This window comes from Sarcophilus harrisii, chromosome 4 (assembly GCF_902635505.1).
Source record: "Sarcophilus harrisii chromosome 4, mSarHar1.11, whole genome shotgun sequence".
Taxonomy (NCBI): domain Eukaryota; kingdom Metazoa; phylum Chordata; class Mammalia; order Dasyuromorphia; family Dasyuridae; genus Sarcophilus; species Sarcophilus harrisii.
The window spans coordinates 180,336,537-180,358,342 of record NC_045429.1 but is presented as its reverse complement, the minus strand read 5'-3'; the positions used below and the strand labels follow the sequence as shown (position 1 = coordinate 180,358,342).

The 21,806-nt window shown below is 32.9% G+C and overlaps 1 protein-coding gene across 2 annotated transcripts in view; it reads right to left on the bottom strand.

Moving 5' to 3' along the window:
• MAN1A1 (mannosidase alpha class 1A member 1) overlaps nt 1-21,806 on the bottom strand; it is a 178,033-nt gene that overhangs the window by 22,436 nt on the left and 133,791 nt on the right. For both annotated transcript variants that reach the window (XM_012549315.3, XM_031964348.1), the window contains exons 7-9: nt 11,543-11,666; nt 5,945-6,038; nt 2,211-2,326 (exon numbers count right to left, since the gene is read on the bottom strand). In XM_012549315.3, coding sequence (XP_012404769.3) covers nt 2,211-2,326; nt 5,945-6,038; nt 11,543-11,666 — 334 coding nt within the window. The remainder of the gene's footprint in view (nt 1-2,210; nt 2,327-5,944; nt 6,039-11,542; nt 11,667-21,806) is intronic.

The window sequence follows — 21,806 nt, the reverse complement described above, 5'->3', positions numbered from 1 at the left end:
AGGACCAGGAAATCATTATATACTTCAACAACAATACTATATGAGGATCAATTCTGATGGACGTAGCTCTCTTCAACAATGAGATGATCCACATCAGTTCTAATGGAGCAGTAATGGACTGAACCAGCTACACCCAGCGAAAGAACTCTGGGAGATGACTATGAACCACTACATAGAATTCTAAATCCCTATATTTTTGCCCTTCTGTATTTTTTATTTCCTTCACAGGCTAATTGTACAATATTTCAGAGTCCGATTCTTTTTGTACAGCAAAATAACGGTTTGGACATGTTTACTTATTTTGTATTTAATTTATATTTTAATATATTTAACATGTATCCTGCCATCCTGCCATCTAGGGGAGGGTGTGGGGGGAAGGAGGAGAAAAATTGGAACAAAAGGTTTGGCAATTGTCAATATTGTAAAATTACCCAAGCATATAACTTGTAAATAAAAAGCTATTAAAATTAAAAAAAAGAAAGAAAGAAAGAAAGAAAGAAAGAAAGAAAGAAAGAAAGAAAGAAAGAAAGAAAGAAAGAAAGAAAGAAAGAAAGAAAGAAAGATTCTAGATAGTAGCCTAGGGTCTGTGAACTTAAATGGGAAAAACTTACATTCTTTTTTTTTTTTTTAAACTAAGCTCTAAACTGAAATTAATCATTTCTTTTAATTATTTTAAAAGGTTATTTTGAGAAGGTACTAATAACAAAAAGATTACAAACCCCCGTTCCAGCTTAAAATATGGAATCTTAAAAGTTTAAAGAGAAGGACCAGGACAATCCTCATGGTCATTAATCTGGATCCTTGTATGCATTTTGCCTTTGATAAATCTTGCTGAATGACTTCTTTTGATATAGATTATAACTATAGTCCTGGAGACTCAAACTTGTACTTGGATCAAAAAGTTGCTTTTTTCAAGTTAATCTAAGAAAAGCTCAATTATTCATTAGGCTTGGGATATAATCACAAAACTGGATGGTATTGTTTTATTTTTTGTTTAAAGTTATGTTGTGCTTGATGTATATAGCAGGTGCTTATTAAATGTTTATTGCCTGATTAACATACTAGAAAGTTGACAATTAATCCATGTAATTAATTCATAAGGGCAAATTTTGATGACCATGAATTGATCACATTTTCCCACTAGGCTGCTTAGATGCAATGCTAAAACAATGGCTATTCAGTCTTCATTAGGTATTCAGTTCTACTACATATTTTCACTTTGAATTTCTAAAAATATTCAAGGCTTGAGGAATTCATAGTCAACTGATAATTATTTTTGTAATACCTGAAAGAGGCCTGATACTATTTTTACTATATTAGCAGTGATAAACATTCAAAATTGTGATAATTACTGACATAACTGTTTCATGATTATAACATAGGAATAGCTAACATTTCAGTAGAACTTTGAGTTGGCAAAGTGCTTTTTATACATAACTTTATTTGATGTAGGTAATTTTACAAGTTGTAAGGAAAGTCTTACTCACTTTATATAATAGATTCAATCTTTTTTAGTTACATATGAATTTTTTGTAAATGAAATCATTTCCCTTTTGACTTTATATTTCAAAGACCATTAGACTATTTCTTATTTATTTTTGTATTTCATATAAAGCCAGTTAAAGTGCACAGAAAAACCCAACAAACACACCCTAAATGTGTGGATCTTTTTATAAAATAATGCCTTTCTAATGTAATATAAACAACTTGGCCTTATTTATCAATCTGATAAAATTTAGAGTTTTATATACAAATTCTCCTCAAGTGGCAAAGCATGAAATTGTCAGCTTTTAAAGTTGGGCTAGCTACTAGTGTCAAACTTTTAAGTGATCATTAGATTAATCTCCAACCTTGGAGTACTTTATCCAGTTAGTGAACATAGGACCAATACTCAGTCTCTGCTGATTTTAATTATGGCTTGGTAATAAAAAACAACAAAAAGTCTTTTTACTTATAAAACAAATTCTGTTTCCATATCCAGGTATGTAAATTTGGGTTAAGATTTGAAATGTACTAAAAATCTTCATTGCTCTAAGTATTTTAGGAATTATTATTTTTGTTACAAGTATATCAACCAACATTGAGTTGTACTTCACTGACAATATTCTGTTAACTCATAAGTATATAATTTCACTTTTTAAAAGAGCAGGTTTAGCAGAAACATTAGAGGTCAGAATTGTATGACAAGATGATTTAAATATTGGGCTTACCTGAACGGCTGCAAAATACATTTTCTTAGCTTCTAAATCTGTCTTGTCTGACATTAGCCATGCCTTTAGCAAATATTCATAAAAGCTATCTCCTAGTCCTCCAACTGATACATGATCTGAAAAGATATGGAAATAAAGAATCATACAGTGATACAAACTTCAATTTAGGAAATATATCACAATTTGTCAGTAACAAGGATACCAAATCCTATAGAAAAGTATTCTAAAATGAATAATTAATATAACACATTATTATCAGAATTATAATTCATTACCATGATGATTTTCTAAATGTAAACTTGGATCTAGAAGTGGCTTAATTCTAAATAAATAAAAATAATCTTGTTCTTGACACTCTATCTAATTTCTTAAAAAAAAAAAAATACAATACTCCCTATTTCCTTAGTCTTTAACCAAATTATATTTGCACCTGCTTTAAAAATAAAAATCTGAGTCACACTTAAGCTATGCTTTAGGTCCACAGTCTGGGGTGTTCACTGGGAAGAGAATTTCTGCTATCATGTCTTAACTCATAGGGGAAAACTCCCAAATATTGTTACCATTTTCTCCATGTAAAACATATTTCAAATGTATTTAATTGTTATATATTATATTTTAGCGATTTCTCCTACATGAATGAATAAGGGTTTTTGCATGAAGAGAAGGCTTGTTGGTAGGCAGTTCTACTTCCATAGCCAGGTGCCTCAGTTTCCTCCTCTATAAAATGAGCTGGAGAAGAAAATGGCAAACCACTCCAATATATCTTCCAAGAAAAGCCCATATGAGGTCACAAAGAATCAGACATAACTGAAAAAGCTGAATAGCAACAACAACATTGCATGTATTCAGTTCAGGATCTTCTGCATAGTATCACAGAAACACAATTAATGTATGTAGTTTGATCTCCAGGTTACATACTGGGGAAAACAATTATTTATAAAAACAAATGTTTTAGTTTTTGACTTGAAACTCATCCTTTTACTTTCAGTTTTGTCTGCTCCCTCACTATAAAAAATAATTTATTTAAAGCATCACCCTTGCAATTCATAGATAAACTGATCACCTGGGGGTAACAACTTTGAAATATTGAAACATTTTTCATAACTTGAGAGTAATTTTATTAAATCTTTCCTATGAAATGCTCTGCTTCTTGACTGTATGGAAGAGCTGGTTACATCAAAACAAGTAAATGAATATTAAAGTGGAGTTGTCAACACATTTTTCTTTTAGATGCTGCCATTACCCAAGTTATCAAAATTTATAATCAACTTCAAGTAAGTACTATACCTGCAAAAATGGAAATATGACTTCTGGGTAAGACTTATATTTTCACTTAGTCAAGATAGTTTTGCTCATTGAGAATTCAAAATAGTGTTAATTTTTTAGAAGCCTGTTTTTAATACTGTAAGGTTAGTTTTTGAATAATAACTTGAATTGACCTTTAAAGTTTACTAAATTAATCACCATTGAAATCCCTGACATTTGCAAACTAAACAGCCTAAGCACAATCTCATCAATTATAAGACCTATTATTATAAACATTACTGTAAGAGACAAATCCAATTGATGCATGCTAAAGCAAATCACTGTCCAGTTACTGTCAAAACAACAGGACTAAATGAATTTACAGGAACAATGGCAATGGTCCAGCTTTGACCTTCCTGAGCACAGCAATGGAACTTAAAATCTAGCAAGTCTCTATCTCTCTCTCTCTTGCTCGCACGCATGCACACCACACACACAGAATATAAATATCTAAAAAACATCTTAATATGCAAGAAACAGAAAAAAGATTATATATGAAATCTCCACTATGTGCCATTAAAAAAAAAAAGTGTATCACTGAACACAATAGTATCAATTATATTCTAGTTGCCTGTGTTTCATTGTGAAATTTTCTTCTGTTCTTTTCTATATACTGCTATTGATTTTGATCAAAACTTTTGATCACCTAGATTTTCCCTCTCTCTCTCTCCCTTTTATGGCGCCCTCCCAGAGAGCTATTTCTTATAATCAAAAACAAAAAAGAGGAAGAAAAGAAAAAATTGGTTAGTTAAATCAATCAATCAATATATTGAAAGTGCCCATCTCTTGTACTCAGGGATTAAAATAAGAAAAAAATAAAAGAAATGCTTATATGATTTGATGAGACAAATTTCTTAAATCATTTTGAATATTACCACAATTGGCTTCTCTCTCCTCTTCAACCATGAACAATTTTATATTTGGAGAGAATTAATCATAATGATAGAAATAGGAAAAAGTAAGGAACTAATTAAGTAAATTATGGAATCTTCCTCCATTCTGCATTTGGGTGATTGTTTTTGTAGACAGTGTTTCTGTGTAAACATATTAGTGGACCTAGGAGATAACTCACTGATCCTATCAGTGAAAAAAGATTGCCTATTTCTAAAAGGAACATCAATTTTCATGCCCAAATTCACTAAATTGGTACTCTAAGAGCGTGAAAGTTAATGTCCTTCGCAGAATAGAGTAATTTATTCTTTCCTGATAGGATCAGGCTCCATAAAATTACTCTTAAGCATGAGGGCAAATACTTGAGGACAGGGGATTTTAATACTTTAGAGAAAAGATAATGATTGAATAAGATTAAAAAAAAAAAAGACAATGAAATATTTTCGTTTGATTTGTGTCTTAAACATATTTACCAAATGTTTTATTCTTTTAAAAAAAACAATGACATCTTTTAAAACATAGATGGATAGAAAACTTTCTAATTAATTTACTCGATCACCAATTAGAAATACAATGTTCTCAAGTTAATATTGTTAATATAACTCATCGCAAATATCATATATTTTTTAGTTATGAGCGATAAGACAATCTGTTGCCATGATTTAAAAAATTGAACAAATAAATGTAGCAAGATAGGTTTATGTAGAAAAAATGGGAAGAGACTTAATGTGTTCCATTTTCAATTCAAATTTTTCTTTATTTATGACAAATTCACCAATGAAGAGTATTTATGTCAAACTAGAGAGTGATAATTATTCTGTTAATAGGCTTAGAGCCTCACATTGTAGCCATCAAAAGCAACAAATGAATTTAGAGTATCAATGACTAGCACAGAATAGTTATCTCAGGATAATGATAAAAGAAAAGGAAGAATATACTAAAAAAGAGATGCAAAACTCATTAAATGAGGACAAACCATGGAGACAATACTGAACAAACTAAGGAATATAGCAAAGACAACCTTCTTCACAAACGTATTAAAAATTAATTTTTTTTAAAGAATTAAGTTAAATTTAAAAAGCCTATTATTACTCCTTTATTTTGTACATGAGAAAAACCAACTTATCAAGGTTTAGGTGATTTGAATTTTTTTAAATAATAAGGAAAGGAGCAGAGCTGAAAGCAAGTAAATAATATAAAGGGAAGAGAAAAATCTTTCTCTGATTAACCTCTCCTTTTCTGAAACCTGAAATTTGCATAAAAACATTTACCACTACCATTGCTCATTAAACATTAAAAATTCAGGTGGTGAACAAGTTTTTATAGCCTGGCTTTTCCTTTTTCACAAAGTAAGATGAATTTTTAAAATCCCATTTAGACTAAAACAAGGTTCATAAACATCCAAATATGTGGCTTCTCTACATGCCTCTGAATATTTTAACCATTTACAGGCCTTTTCTATCACCCACGGTTTCCAGAGCTACCCATGTTAGTCATAGTAGGAGATATTCATTAAAAAATACATGTTTGTGACTTACGTTGACCCCACTGTCCACTACTGGGATTTAGATAGTTGGGATAAAGGCCTTGTGGTTTATCCAGTGTGTTCAGAACATTTCGAATTCCAAACACCTAAAACAGAAGATAAAATTTTTTTTAGAATGACTGAGCTTCAGAACTGGAAGGGATTTTACAGATCATTTAGTCCAATCTCATTTTACCTGAGAGGAAACTAAGGCTTCACGAAGTAAAATGACTTGCCCAAGATCACTGGGCTATTAAGTAGAGCTAAGCCTCTCCTGACTTCCAATCTGCCTTTTTTCCACTGTTATTAGATTATAATTAATATTGTATAAAATTATAAAGCAGAACTAGTATACAACTCATACTTTTATTTAAAAATAAAATGAATTTTCGCATTTTTAGGGGTAAAATTATTTAAGTAGTGTAGACTGAAATAACAAAAATTAAGCTCTTAGTTTATTCTTAATACAAAAATAAAAGACATTCATCAATTCAAATGTCTTAATGACAACACTGTTCTATAAGAAAGTTAATTGTCAAATTTGTTTGCATGTGCTTGTTCACATTGCAAAGAAGATTGTTAATTGTGTTGTTATTTAAAAAAATAGTTATAAGCAACTGGATTGAAACAATCAGTTTTTTTCTTGCAGTGACAAAGACCGTCACATCATTTAACACTGACTTAGAATCTCCACAAAAGTCAAATGTAAGCTTTATACCTCAAGGTTAACAAATGGCTACATTTTCCATCATATGCCACCTTAATAAAACAGTCCTTTCATAGACTCACTCAGCACAATTATCTGTATTCTATGAAACTAACAATGCCATTTTATATATAATAAACTGTACTGTGTACAGCTAGTTTCCCCTATGAAAACACTTTGCACAGTTTGTATTAATTTATCTGAGTACATGTTATTTTCTCCCAAAAGAACACAAACTCCTTAAGAACAGGGACTATTTTATTTTTCTTTTCATATATTCAGAAACTAGCAAGCAAGAAGATGCTCCATAAATGTTTGGTTAATAAATTTAATCTGCACACAATAAGAAAATCTGTGTGTGTGTGTATGTGTATATGTACAACATTGTTGACTCATTCTATATCCACTAAAACTCTCATATCATTTTCTAATGCTTGTTTACCTGTGATTCCTTCATTTTGTGCTCACAAAGTCAATTTTTAAAAACCTCAAATGAAAGATTTTAAATTTATTTCTATTAAATTTCATCTTGTTATTGGAAGTAGCTGGTGGTGCATGATTTAGAACCAGGAAGAAGTTCAAATCTAGTCTCAAATACTTAATCTGAAACACTTAACTGTGTGAATGGCCAAGCCATTAAAAACCTGTAGGCGTCAGTTCCCTCAAATGAAACATAAGAATAATAATGGCACCTACCTTATTCCAGGATTGTGAGGAACAAATAAGATATTTATAAAAGCACTTGGCACAAAGCCTGGCACATAGTAGGTGCTACATAAATACATATTTTATTCTCTCTTTTCCCTTCTCTTATTAGATTCAGCCCAATATACTAGGCTCTAAATCTTTCTGCATCTTCATTTTATGGTACACCATATTTTTGCCACCCCCACCTTCCCAACTTTCTGTCATCTGAAAATTGAGATATTGGCCCTTTTCTCAGTTCAAAAACAGTGCTAAAGACTTGGGGCTTAAAAAAAAAGAGAGGCAGTCACTATTTTCAAAAAGTTTACATTCTACTGGAGGTTACTGCTGTAACACCTCTCCCACCGCGTCTAACAAACTCTTTTGGATGTCACTGACTAGAGTCTCAGAAACCATATCTAATCAATCTTTCAGAAACCAAAGGTATAGATCATGTGGGTCAGGTGACTTAAATTCATGAAGAAAAAATTTCTTACTAACTCTCTATTTAACTAAGGTATCAACTTCCTTTTACCCATTTCTGTTTTGCCCTTTCCAGTTCAAAGGTAAATTCTTACCAAAGAAAATAGAAAATGCAAGATATTTTGTTGCACAAATGGCAAGTTTATGGATGGCATAATTATTCTGATTTTCCCAAGATATGTCTTCTTGTATCTCTCCAAGGCTTCAATCTTCCATCTTCACCTTATTACAAACTAAGCCTTCATTTTTGGAAGACTTTGGTAAGTAAGCCTTTTTGTTTGTCTAGACACAATATTGCTACCCAAAATAAAACTAGCTAGGTGGCATGGGCTTGTTGGACCAAGGAGTTAGGAAGACCCGAGTTCAAATTCTGACACAATTAATAGCTATGTGATCCTAAGCAAGACAATTAACTTCTTAGCCTCAGTTTCCTTACCTATAAGATGAAGATAGTGATAACAATTATCTCAAATTCAGATAATATATGTAAAGAATTTTACAACCATAAAGCCCTATATTTATATATTTTTATAAATGTATGTGTATATATATGCTAATTATCATGATGATAGTAATGATGCCAGGGAAAGATACTACCATATAATTTCCTACTTTCTGATGTCTTCTCATCATTCCTTCTTTAAACTCCTTCCACATTCCAGTGGAAATCTTTTCATATATTTTCTCATATTGCAAAGTAAGCTTCTTAAAGAAATGCTATCTTTTTTTTTTTTTTAATCCATGCATCCATACCTATGGGTAAGTTTTTTTTTTTTTTTTTTTTTTTTTAATTCTGAGCTTCAATTCCCTTGATGGTAAAATACAATGGGGATAAAAATACACACATCACACAAAATCTACCACACAGAATTGTGAGAAAAACTCTTTGTCAATCAAGTAAAAGTAGATTATTATTTTTCTATTCTACATTATTACTTCTCATATGGCTTTTATGTTCTCCTTTATATATATATATATATATATATATATATATATATATATACACACACACACACACACACACACACACACACACACTGCTTCCACCACCAGTTCCTCATAATAATTTTTTGATATAGCAAAGGAATTTTTATTATTCCCCTTTGGCAAATGAGAAAATTGCAGTACAAAGTCTAAGTGATTTGCCTAGGACCACACGGGTTAATTAGTGGCAGATCCAAACCTAGGAGCCAACTCTCTTCATTCTTGGAATAGTGTACTTCCTAGGATTTCACTATCTAGAAATTATTAATCTAGATTCTAGAAAACACAAAATCTTAACTGAAAAGTAATCCTATAGCAAATGCCTAGGTAGACTAGATATCAAGATGTCCCATCTCATACTCAACAGGTTCAAAATAGAACATAACTTTCTTAGTCCCTTAATACAAATTCATTCAAGCTTCCTTATTTCTTTTTTTTAAAGTTCTTATAGATATCTTTTACATACATATACGTATGTATATGTGTGTGTGCATTTCCATTTTTATCCTTCTCTTCTTTGCTTCTCAGATATTCCAAACTATAATAAAAAATTTCCTATTTCTTTTAAGGGTATCACTACACTATACTTTCAGTGACTCATGTTTGTAAATTTCTCTCTCTCATCCTCATCTTCAAAGTCTTGAAGACTTTCAAGAAAGTTTTCCTTAAACTTCCTTCACAACTTCTCTTTCATCCAATCCTTTCTCTATATTCACATGACCATTACTATTATTCAAATCCTGAAACCATCACGGCCTACAAAAATTACTTCCAAATTGGTCTCTATGCTTCCAGTCTTTGCTTTTTCCAATCCACCTTCTGCAAAGCTATCAAAATATTTTTCCTAGGACACAGTTATAACTCCCTCCCTCCCCTTCTCCAAAAATTCTTTATTCCACAAAGGATAAAATGCAAAATCCTTACTATGATACTTGAAATCCTTTGCAATTTAGTTCCAAGTCATTTTTCTAGTTTTATTTCTTATTACTTACCTAGTCATTCATTCTACAACCCAAACAAAATGACTTACTTTGCCATTCCTCAAACTCAACACCATCTCCTATCTGTGCTTTGCATAAGTTGTTTTCCAGGCCTGGGATGGTGTCCCTTCTCAACTCTACGTTTTCAAGAGTCTTCTAAGCTTCCTTCAAGTTCAGCTCAGATGTTACTCTAAACACTCAAGTTCTTAATGTTCTGTCCTTATTTAAATGACCATGTATATTGTGGGATTTGAACCCAGAGTACATTATCCTGAAGTCCAGAGTTCAGTTTACTATACCATGCTGCTTCTTTCAAATTCAAGCTGGGTAACTCAAGGTTTTACTGGCAGACCAGGAAGGGTTATATGATAGACCTCTAAGTCCACTGATGCTCTCATTTCCTATTTCTCTTAACTCTTCTTGCTCTAGAGGAAAGAGGTCTTCATCTTTTTGTGTGCCACTGACTCTCTGACAATCAAACCTATGGACTTATTGGAATAATATTTTTGACTGAAAAATAAAATACATAGGATTAACAAAGGAAACGAAATGTTAGGAAATTAAGAGATATAATTTTTTCTTATACCAAGTTAAGAAGAATTGCTCCAATGGGTTTGCCAATATTATTGAAGGGAAACAAATTCTTGTGCGTCCCAAAGAAATGAAAATAGCTTCTTTGCACAAGAAACTGAGGACTGATTAAGCAAAAATATACCATTGGTAAATGCTAATTAACCAATACTATTTAATCCCAAAATGTGTCTCTGTTTTATGGAAATCAAATGAATAACAGAATTTCAGAGTTCGAAGAGATCTCAGTAGCTACCTAGTCCAAGCCATATCCCAAAACAATCTTGACTAAAATATACTCAACAACTCATCCTTCAGATTCTGCTCAAAGCCCTTCAAGGAGAGGGGACCTAATATTTTCCACATCAGATGATCCTACTTTTGGACAGCTCTGAATGTTAGAAAGGTTTTTGCTAAAATGAAGCCTAAATTTGTCTCTTTACAATGTTTATCTATTGCTTCTTGGCTGTCTTTTGAGGCCAAAAAGAACCCAGCCTAAAGTAGTTCTTCAACACTGAGGTAGCTATCATATATCCCGCATCAGTTAGTCAATAGACATTTATTAAATACCGACTCAGTGCCAGGCAATGTATTAGGGGGAAGTAAAAGACGAGATCTGCCCTCATCAGGCTCATGATCTAATGGGAAAGATAAAATGCAAACAACTATGTTCAGGATAAACAGATGATAATCCTAGGGAAGGAATGAACTGCAAAGTAAGAGGGATTGGGAAACGTTTCCTTTTAAAAATGGGATTTTAATTGGGACTCAAAGGAAGTCAGGGAAAGCAGTAGGAGGAGATGAGAAGGGAAAACATTGTCAGCATAGGGGTTCAGCGACAGAAAATGCCCAGAGCTGAGAGATGAAGTATCTTGTCCATGAAACAGCCAGGCACTATTACTGGATCAAAGATTACATGGAGGGCAGTAAGGGATAAGATGAAGTTTGGAGATATAGTGGGGAATGTGGAATCATTTATGAAGACCTTATTGAACACTAAACAGAGGATTGTATATTTGATCCTGGAGATGACCAGGAGCCTTCTCTTCTCTATATTAAATATTTCTAGTTTCTTTAACCCATCATCATAGAGCAGCATGTAATTTTAAAGAGCAGGATAGACAACAATGCCCAAAATTCTAGGAGAAAAAATGTTTCTAGAGTTTGCTGCTTTTGGAATGGAGATTTTGTTGGATATTCTCACCTTTTCAGCAAAGACTGGATTCCCAGATAAATGGCTCAAATGTACAAACTCCAAATGCAAGGTTCCAAATTCTGCCAGAATACTGCTTCCTCCAGATGCCCAAGGCCAATTTCGACCAATCCCACTATAGAAAGAGAAGGAAGGAAGGGCATTTTAGGAAGCACTAATTCCAATATTAAAGGTCCTAGAAAAGCTAAAAGAAATTGAATTAATTTATTCAATTTTCTGTAAATGTGCAAATTTTGGATATGCCTTAACATAATTATAGGTAAAGAATGTACGGTGACATTTTTTTTTTACTTGTCACCCACAAGTCACAACAGAGATTCATCTCCTTCTTCAAAGCTACAACATAGCCAGTGGGCTAATAAAATCAGACAGAAGTTGTCTAATCCTCATTGTTAGTGAGCCAGAAACTTATTTTGAAGGTACAGGTGGTTCTTTTCTTGTGAGGTAATGTCTAAATCCAAGTAAAGTTTTTTAAATTTTAATTAAAATTAGTTTCTTTTTGGATCAAACATCAAGTGGAACTTTAGAGACAGGACTGAAACAGAGGAACTTTGTGGTTAGCTAAATTTCAAAGCTCTATAATTTAACACAAGCTTTATAACCACAAGAAACGGTATTCATCAGATCAAGGAATGTATGTTTTCAAATGCTAACTTCTTGAGCTGTTTTGCTTTCAATATTAGCTTTTTTCACTCTCTCCCTTCTTACCAACCATTTTGCCTCTGTATCTCAGTTCCTGGTAACTGAATATATTAATAATCCAGAAATCACCCACATGATTTGTGTGCAAATATGTATATATATGCAGAAATATATACAAAATTTGAAGCAAAAGCTTTCAGAAATCAAAAGCTAAAAAATAAACACTGATAATTATGTTACTCATGTTTTACCCCCTGAACAGACATTAATAGGGCATAAAAAAAAACCCCAGAAAAAAATGAACTAATTTTTGTTTTATATTCATCTAAAGGCATACTAATCTCAAAATCTTTTGAGAGCTTGAAGGTAACTGTATGACTCCTTGCTACAGATAAAGAATGGAACAGTTTTAGGCCAAATATACACATCTGAATGAATCCTAACAGGATTATATATGTAATTCCTTTGAGTGATTGTAAAACAAATTGCATTGGGTTCCTACCAAAAAGTTTAGGCAAACAGAAACAAGATTAAAAGGAAAGTAGAAAACTGGGGAAAAAAAAACTTTCTGATATTTCTGATAAAGATCTTATTTCTAAAATATGTAAAGAACTGCATCAAATTTATAAGAATACAAGTCATTCCCCAATTGAAATATATGGACAAACAATTTTCAGATGACAAAATTAAACTCAGTTAAATTTATATGAAAAATTCTCTAAATCACTATTTATTAGAGAAATGCAAATTAAAACAACTCATACCTCTGAGACTGGCTAAGATGACAGGAAAAGATAATGTAAATGTTGGAGGGGATGTAGGAAAACTGGGACACTAATGCATTGTTGGTGGAGTTGTGAAATGATCCAACCATTCTGGAGAGCAATCCCAATCCCAAACAATCCCAAAGCACTATCAAACTGTGCATACCCTTTGACCAGCAGTGCCATTACTGGGTCTGTAGACCAAGGAAATCATAAAGAAGGGAAAAGAAACCACATGTGCAAAAATATGTGTAGTAGCTCTTTTTGTAGTAATAAAGAATTGAAAAGTGAATATCTACCCATCAATTGGGGAATGGCTGAATAAGTTGTAGTATATGAAAGCAATGAAATATTATTGTTCTATTAAAAAAAAGATGAACAAGCTGAAAAGTCCTGGAAAGATTTGTATGAACTAATGCTGAATAAAACAAGCAGAAACAGGAATACATTGTACACAATAACAACAAGAGTGTGCGATGTTCAACTATGAAAGGCTTGGTTCTTCTCAGTGTTCAGGGATCTAAAGCAATACCAACAGACTTTGGACACAAAATGTCATCTGCATCCAGAAAAAGAACTAAGGAGACTGAATGTAAATCAACACATACTAAAGTTCCCTTCTTTTTTTCGTTTCTTTTTTTTTTTTTTTTAATCTCTCTCATGGTTTTTCCCATTTGCTCTGATTTTTCTCTCTCAATATGATTCATAAAACAATGTGCGCTAAAAACAACAACAACAACAACAACAACAAAACTTCAGACAACTAGAAGGAACAATGGATAGAGCACTCATCTTGGAATCAGGAAAACATCTTTTTGAATTCAAAATCAGTTTTAGACATTTACTGTGGGATCCTGGGCAAATCAATTAACTGCAATTGTTTTAGTTTCCTCATTTGTAAAATGAACAGAGGAAGGAAATGGCAAACCACTCAAGTATCTCTAAAAAAAAAACACCCAAATGGGTTCACAAAGCACTGGACTGAAAACAACAATAACAAAAATAAGTTCGCATTTTTATTAACACAGCAATATTGTTTGTGAAAGTCGTTAAGATGAAGAGCTTTAGAATAAGACAGCATGAGATACAATGAGTATAAGCAGACAAAAGTTAATAAATATCAATTTAGTTATCTATAAGATAATTCGATTTTTTGGGTCTTTTTTGGGGGGGTATTTTTAATACAATTTTCACTGTTTGTTACCATATTTTATTGAGTCTCAATTTACATATTTTTAAACTCAGGGGAAAAAAACTAGATAAATTTCTAAGGTTACTACCAGCTTTTAATCCTATGTTCCTAGAATGGATTCTATTTCAAAAATGTAGTTTTTACTTTATTTGTAATTTATATTTTAAGAATTTAATCAAACCCCTCCCTATCTTGGTTTCCTATAACAGTGAATGAATAAGAAAGCTGATTGATTTCTGCTCATTTTAGATTAATTACTTCTGTTCCTATATAAATGATAAGTGAAAACAGTTTTTATTTAGTTTTCATCAATATACTCTTATATATAGCTCTCATATCCTTACAATATATTTCTGTTAAACCTCATTCAAACTCTTTCCTCTATTTTTCTTCTTTACATTAGGCTAAAATCACAAATATCTATGTGCCTAGAGGAATGCAATTCAATAATTCCCCTAGTATCCTCTACCCCAATCAAATCTAAATGCAAATCAAACAAAAAGTAAAGAAGAAAATCACAGTATCTGCTTCCCAGAAAGTAATTCATTATTTTGCACTTTCCCCTCTCCAGATCCAAATGAAAATCAAACAAAGAGTAAAGAAGAAAAAAGGGGCAGAATTCTATATATTATATTTTATTTTATTCTGGGTTCACTCCTTAATTTTAATTAGGTAATGGGAACATGGGTCAATTCTTATTATTATGGCTAACACACACAATAGAAGAATCTAAATGTGAACTTGCAAACTGTTATTGACATATGGCAAATGTCACAATATAATTAAGGAGATTATAAAAAGTCATTTGTTGATAATACTCATTATTTCTTATTTACTTTTACTCTCTCTTTTTTTCCACCATGCAGGCTGTAGCCCAGCAGGAAGCCCTTTCTAACCAAAATACTTAAATTTCTCCAATCCTAAGAAGCTATTAGATCAAATTCAGCAAGCTTTATAGGAACAAATTTCAGCCTAGAAGCTCATGTTACGTTTAGTAAAGAGGTAAAGAATGTTCTAAACAAGAAGGCAGGGTATCTAAGCAGCACACCTTTTTTAATACTTTATGAATCTGTGTTTCTCCAAGTGACTTCAATTTATTTCAAGTACAGAGAATCCTTAGATCATACAGACCCATGAAGGGGATAAAGACAATGATTTATACAGAGCATCTTCTTTGCTAATTGCAGTCTGAGAATTTTTCAGAAGTGGGAGGAATGGGAAAAAGACAAGGAAGGAATCCATAGGTAGGGGGAGGTTAAGTAAGAGCAAAATTAAAGCAAAGAATCAGTAGGAATAGGAAAGAGATGTGTATGTGTGTGTATATGTTTACATAAATATATCCTTCAAAAAAAATGGTGGTAAGGGGAAATGAAAGAGGAAAAAAAAAAGAATTAAGTAAAAAAGGTGTGCAGTAGAAAACAAAAGAATAATTTACAAGGAAGTAAAGAAAAGATGGATACTCATGAATATAATTTTTTCTACATATATATGTATAGTATACACACACACACACACACACACTTCTTGAACTTGTAATTTGTTGTTATATATTTTGAATCTTCCCTGATGTTCTGCTGGGCACATGACAATATTCTCTTTTGTTTTATTTTGTTTTTCTTTTTTCTTATTCTGTTTTTTAAAAATGAAATAAATAAATAAAAAAGAAAAAAAATTTGTTCAGAGTCCTGAGATGTTAAGATCTATCTGAATCCAGAAAGCATGCCTCAGGTGAGCTTGAACTCAGGTCTTCCTACCTATAAAGTTGCCTCTATCCACTGCGATGTGGCAAACCAATATAAAAGTATAATTAATAAAACATACACTAAAGTCTAACATATGTTTGTTTACATTACCCAGGGCATTGATTCCTCTTCCATATTATGAATATTAAATTTTTAAAAATCACTTAATTATGCTAAGAGCCAGAGAACCAGTAGACCTGGATTCAAATCATGCTTCTAACACACTAGCCATGGGATCCTGTATAAGTTACAACTTTCAATGGAGTTTCCCCAAAAGGAATTTCCTATCACAATTAAATTATAGGTTTAGAGCAGGGGTTGGTAAACTTTTTTTTTTCTGCCAAGGGCCATTTGAGTATTTATATCTTCATTGTGGGCCATTAAAAATTATCAACTAACTTAAAGAACTCAAGCAGTGAGAAGTTGTGGACTGCCACTGCTTTGGCAGAAACAGAACAAGTGATTTTGAGGGCCTTATATGGCCAGATTTTTATTTTATTAACTGCTTTTTTTCCCCCCCATATTTTCTCCAAGGGACAGCTAGGTGCTGCAGTATATAGAGTGCCAGGTCTGGAGTCACGAAGATTCATCTTTGTAAGTTCAAATCTGACTTCAGAGACTTGCAAGCTGTTATTACCCTGGGCACTCAACCCTATTTACTTCAGTTTCCTTATCTGTAAAATGAGCTGGAAAAGGAAATGGCAAACCACTTAATATTTTTGCCAAGAAAATTTGAAATGGGGTCATGAAGAGCCAGACATGATTGAGAAAAAAAACTGAACGACCATTTTCTTCATTAGCATATACAAAATGCTCTGGTTTGGCACCAAAAGCCTTTCACAACCTAGCCTTCCCTACCTTTCCAGTCTTCTTACAGTTTACTGACACATACTTTTTGATCCAGGGACACTGAAGTCCTTGCTGTCCCAAGAACAAGACACTCTTATCTCTCAGTTCCAGGCCTTCTCTCTGGCTTTACCCCAGGCCTGGAAGGTTCTCCACCTTCTGATCTGACTACAGACTTCCCTGGCTTTCTTTAAATCCCAAATAAAATCTCACCTTCCCCAAACTCTCTAAATTCTAGTATTTTCTATTTATCCTGTCTATAGTTTGCTTTGCATTTGTCTGTATATTGTCTTTCTCATCAGTTTGTAAGCTCCTTGAGAGTAGGGGCTTTTTACTTCATTTTGTAACCCTAGTACTTAGCACAGTGCTGGGCATATAGGAGGCACTTCATATCATAAATATGTATTGATGGATTATATATCAGACACAATACTAATAATTCTGTCTTGGACTATTCACAACAGAAGAAAAAGTAGATTTTTCCATTCTTTTTAATGAGAACTGTAGATTAAAGATATTTAAGAGAATTTTAATTAGGAAACATGATTCCAGAATATTTCTTACTAACAGCTGCTGCTGAGGAGAGCAGAGTTTTTACTGCTATGATTATAATGATTGGGTTTATCACTACAGTCTTATTTTTTGTAAACAGGTACAGTACAATCCAGAAGTTAGCTAAAAATCAATATATTTTTTTTTCAAACAACATAATTGCCCCACCACAAAAAAATGGAAGCAAAGGAAAAGGGTGAGTAAGGACTTGAAGATGTGCTCCTTGGTCAGAGAAAGAGGCAATAATAGTAACTAGGTATGCCCTTTTGGTCTAAATAACACAAGCATTTCTTGATAAAGCTGTGAGGGGCTGGTAGACTCTAAGATCAGGATTTATTTCATATCTGTGGTTTTGATTAAAAAGAAGTCAAATAGGTTTTCCTTCTTCCTGTTATGTTAGTAGTGAGATTCATCCCTGGCTTTCTGGCAGCTAGCACCAAGGAAAAAAACCTTTCTCTTCCCCCCCGCCCCCTGCCCTTTTTTTTTCTTTTTTTATTTAATAGCCTTTTATTTACATGTTATATGTATGGGTAACTTTACAGCATTAACAATTGCCAAACCTCTTGTTCCAATTTTTCACCTACAATTGCCAAACCTCTTGTTCCAATTTTTCACCTCTTACTCCCCACCCCCTCCCCCAGATGGCAGGATGACCAGTAGATGTTAAATATATTAAAATATAAATTAGATACACAATAAGTATACATGACCAAAACGTTATTTTGCTGTACAAAAAGAATCAGACTCTGAAATATTGTACAATTAGCTTGTGAAGGAAATAAAAAATGCAGGTGGGCATAAATATAGGGATTGGGAATTCAATGTAATGGAAAAAACCTTTCTCATCTGTAAACCAAAGGTAATTGGTTTAGATAATCTTCCAAGGTCTCCTTTCAATGCTGAAATTCACAAGTTCTAACTATCCATGGATGTAGAAACAAAACACCAGGTCTACAAATTCTGCCTTTCTTTATTCTTAAGAATTCTATCCAGGGAGATCACAGACAATGAATTGATATTCTAGGATAAAGAGAAATTGTTGTTCAGCTATTTCAGTCATGTCTGGCTCGTTATGATCCCATTTGGGGTTTTCTTGGCAAAGACACTGGAGTAGTCACAGACACTGCTATTTCTTTCTTCAGCTCTTTTTACATATGAGGAAACTGAGGCAAATAGGGTAAAGTGAGTTGCCTGGGGACATATGTTTGAGAACAGATTGGAAGATAAGCTTCAGGATTCTAGGCCTGATATGCTACCTACTACAACAACTAGCTGCTTATAAGTAGAAATTACTCCAGGGAAATATTCTGTTTCCTGGGGCTGGGGTTCCTTGGGATCCTGTCATATCCAAGGCAAATAGAGATTATGATTATATGGAATTCCAAGGTAAAAATGATTTTTTTTAAAGGAAACTATAGCTACCTAACTATAAATTTTTGTTCATTATTTCTATTCTGAAAGATAAAAATTTGATATAGGTAGTTGTATAAAGCTAGGATAATTTTTAACATGGGGTAAATCTTATAAAAACACTAAGAATACTTTTAGAAAATATTTTTACAAAAGAACAAAGTTTTTATGTGGAGTCCATTTACAAATTATTTACTCTCATGAGCTTTACAAACAAACTAGTTAACTAGTTAATTCCTAGTGGAAGGCATTGGACTCTGGCTGCTTTTCCTGTGCATAGACTGTTTATCCCACCTGGAATGCTTTTTCTCTTCACTTTGGCCTATTTCCTTCACTGCCTCAATTGAGGCCTCCTTTCCTGATTTTCCTATCTGTGAATACTTCCTCTCTCAATTCTTAAATTCCTCTGTGTTTTAAAATTTGTTTTCTTTCCTTTGTATTTTTAAAAATTTAGTTCAACTCCTTTATTTTGCAGATTTGTTTTTTGATTCCAATATAACACTCCCTTCCATTATATCATGTTGCCTCCCATGCTGCTGTTCCACCTCACCCCACAGAAAATGCAATTTTCTTGCATACAGGAACTGTCTGGTATTTGTCTTAGTATCCCCAGTGGTTACAAGATGTCTGATCTAAAGTGGGCCCTTAATAAATAATTCTGAATTTTCACAAATACATACTATAATTATAATTACGCATGCTTTTCACAGATACCCTCTCATTTAACATAATACCAACCTTGGGAAGTACAGCAGATAGTATGCTATTTCCCTCATTTTAAAAGTGACCAAACTAGAACTATTTATTTAGAGTTGAGCTTGAATTCCAGCTCTCTCATTAGGAGATACACATGTAACCCAGGAAATAAAAAGTAATTGAACTAGATAATCTTGATAAAGATTATCTCTAATTCCCTGTTTTTGTTTAAGGGCACCTAGTTGGTACAGTGGATAGAATGCTGGGCCTGAAGTCAGCAAGACTCACATGAGCTCCAATCTGGCTTCAGACAATTATTAGACGTGTGACCCCAGGGAAGTCACTTAATCCTATTTGCCTCAGTTTCTTCATCTGAAAAATAAGTTGGAGAAGAAAATGGCAAACCACTCCAGTATCTTTGCTAAGAAATTCACAAATAACTGGGCATGATACAAATGACTGAATAAGAGCAAGAAAATTTCTTTTTAATGGAACTTGATTTTTCACTCTCTCTCACTCCATTTAGCCAGTTGGCTAAATGTTGTCATTTCTACTCCTACAACATTTCTCATATTGGACCCTGCTCTGTATTTACTTGGTCACCACCTTCAAGGTCCTTCTTTTGCTTGAACTATTGCAACAGCTTCATAATTGGTCTTCTCTTTTGATCTATTCTTCACCCAGTTGCCAAAGCAATTTTCTTTTGCTTTGGAAAACAAATGATCAAAGGTCATTTCTCTTTTCAATAAATTTTAGTGGCTCCCTTTTACCTCTAGGATAAAAGATAAATGCTTCTGTTCAAGCCCTTCACAACCTAGCCTCATCCTACATTTCCTCTGTTCCCACACTCTATAATTTAACCAACCAGCCTTTTCATAACTTCTCACATATGGTACCCCCTTTTTCATTTCTATGCTCTTGGATTGGAAATATCCCCTTCCTAGAATAATCCACCTCTGCCTATACACTAACTCACCTCTGCCTCATAGAATACATTCCTTTTGCCTCAAGATGTAGTTCAAACATCACCTTCCACATGAAATCTTTTCTGATTCCCCCAACTGCTAGTGCTAACCCCCTTAAATAACTTTTCTTGATTTTGTATTGATTCTATATAAATATACATATTGTTTCTTTTGGTAGCAAATAAGCTCCTTCTGGGGAGGGTTGTTTGCTTTCTTGTATTTATGTCCCCAAAGCCTAGTAGAACATAGGAGCTACTTCTTAAATGCTTGTGGACTGATTCCCGAGTTCCTATAAATCCTAAAATAGGAATAGTCTATGTAAAATGTTGCAAGTTTCAGAGATGAGAAAGCTGAAGCCTAGAGACACTAAATATCTCATATAAAGCCTTACAAAGAAGTACATAGCAACCCTGGAAGCTGAAAGCAGATCTTCTGATTCAACATGCAGGACTAAACTATGTGACTCCTCAACACCCCTAAGATTTGTGTTGCAAGACTAAATTCTAATAACATGGATATTCAAAAAAAGATTCTATTAAATATTGTCATAAGGCATGCATTTTACTTCAAATGAGGTCAATGTGGAGATACTTCCATAAACAGCTATAAGTATCATTTAGGTATCTGTCAAGGATTTTGTTTAAAGAATCTGGAAATAACTCAAAACTTTCATTTAATTCTACATTCATTCACCCACTCTAGTTCTGCTATTTTTCACTGATGTATTTTTTTTAAAAATCAGGATCATTTTTTATATTTCTTTGGTTTTAAGTTATCAGTAAACAGGGCAATGACTAGTTGGTGCTGACAACACATAAAAGGAAATAAAAATAACTTAGCTGTCAGATTCAGACACTAACAAAGATACTGTCTTTAAAAAGAGTGAACTGGTGAGTCTATTACTAACAGCATGCATACCACTTTGTCTCTTTAATTACAGTATCCATTGCTTTTCTGTATAATTAGCAAAGTAAAAACTTGGCTTGGGGATGAGGGAGTAGACATATTGTTTGGACTCCTGAGAATGAAATTGGAATTAAGAACAGTGGGTAGAAATTAGAGATAGATTTTGACATAATGTTAAGAAAAATATCCTAATAATTAAGAGGTGCCTGAAAATATAATGGGCAGCTAAGTTTTTTAATTATTCAAGCTAATGCTGGAAAACCAATAGTTGGGTGCCACAGACTAGATTCATTTCAGTAAGAGTTAGATTAGATGATCTGAGATTTCTTTTGACAACAAAAGTCATTATATACTATTAATAACATATTATTATATATTTATACTGTACTCATCAATAAAAGGAAGGCCATGCAACTAGCTGCTGACTTTGAGGAATCAATTATGGAATTAATTACAGTCATTTTACTAACTACACAATCCCACGTACACTGCTGATTCCTTTCTTCCTTCTTAGAGTGACTCATGTTGCTTTGAAGGTTG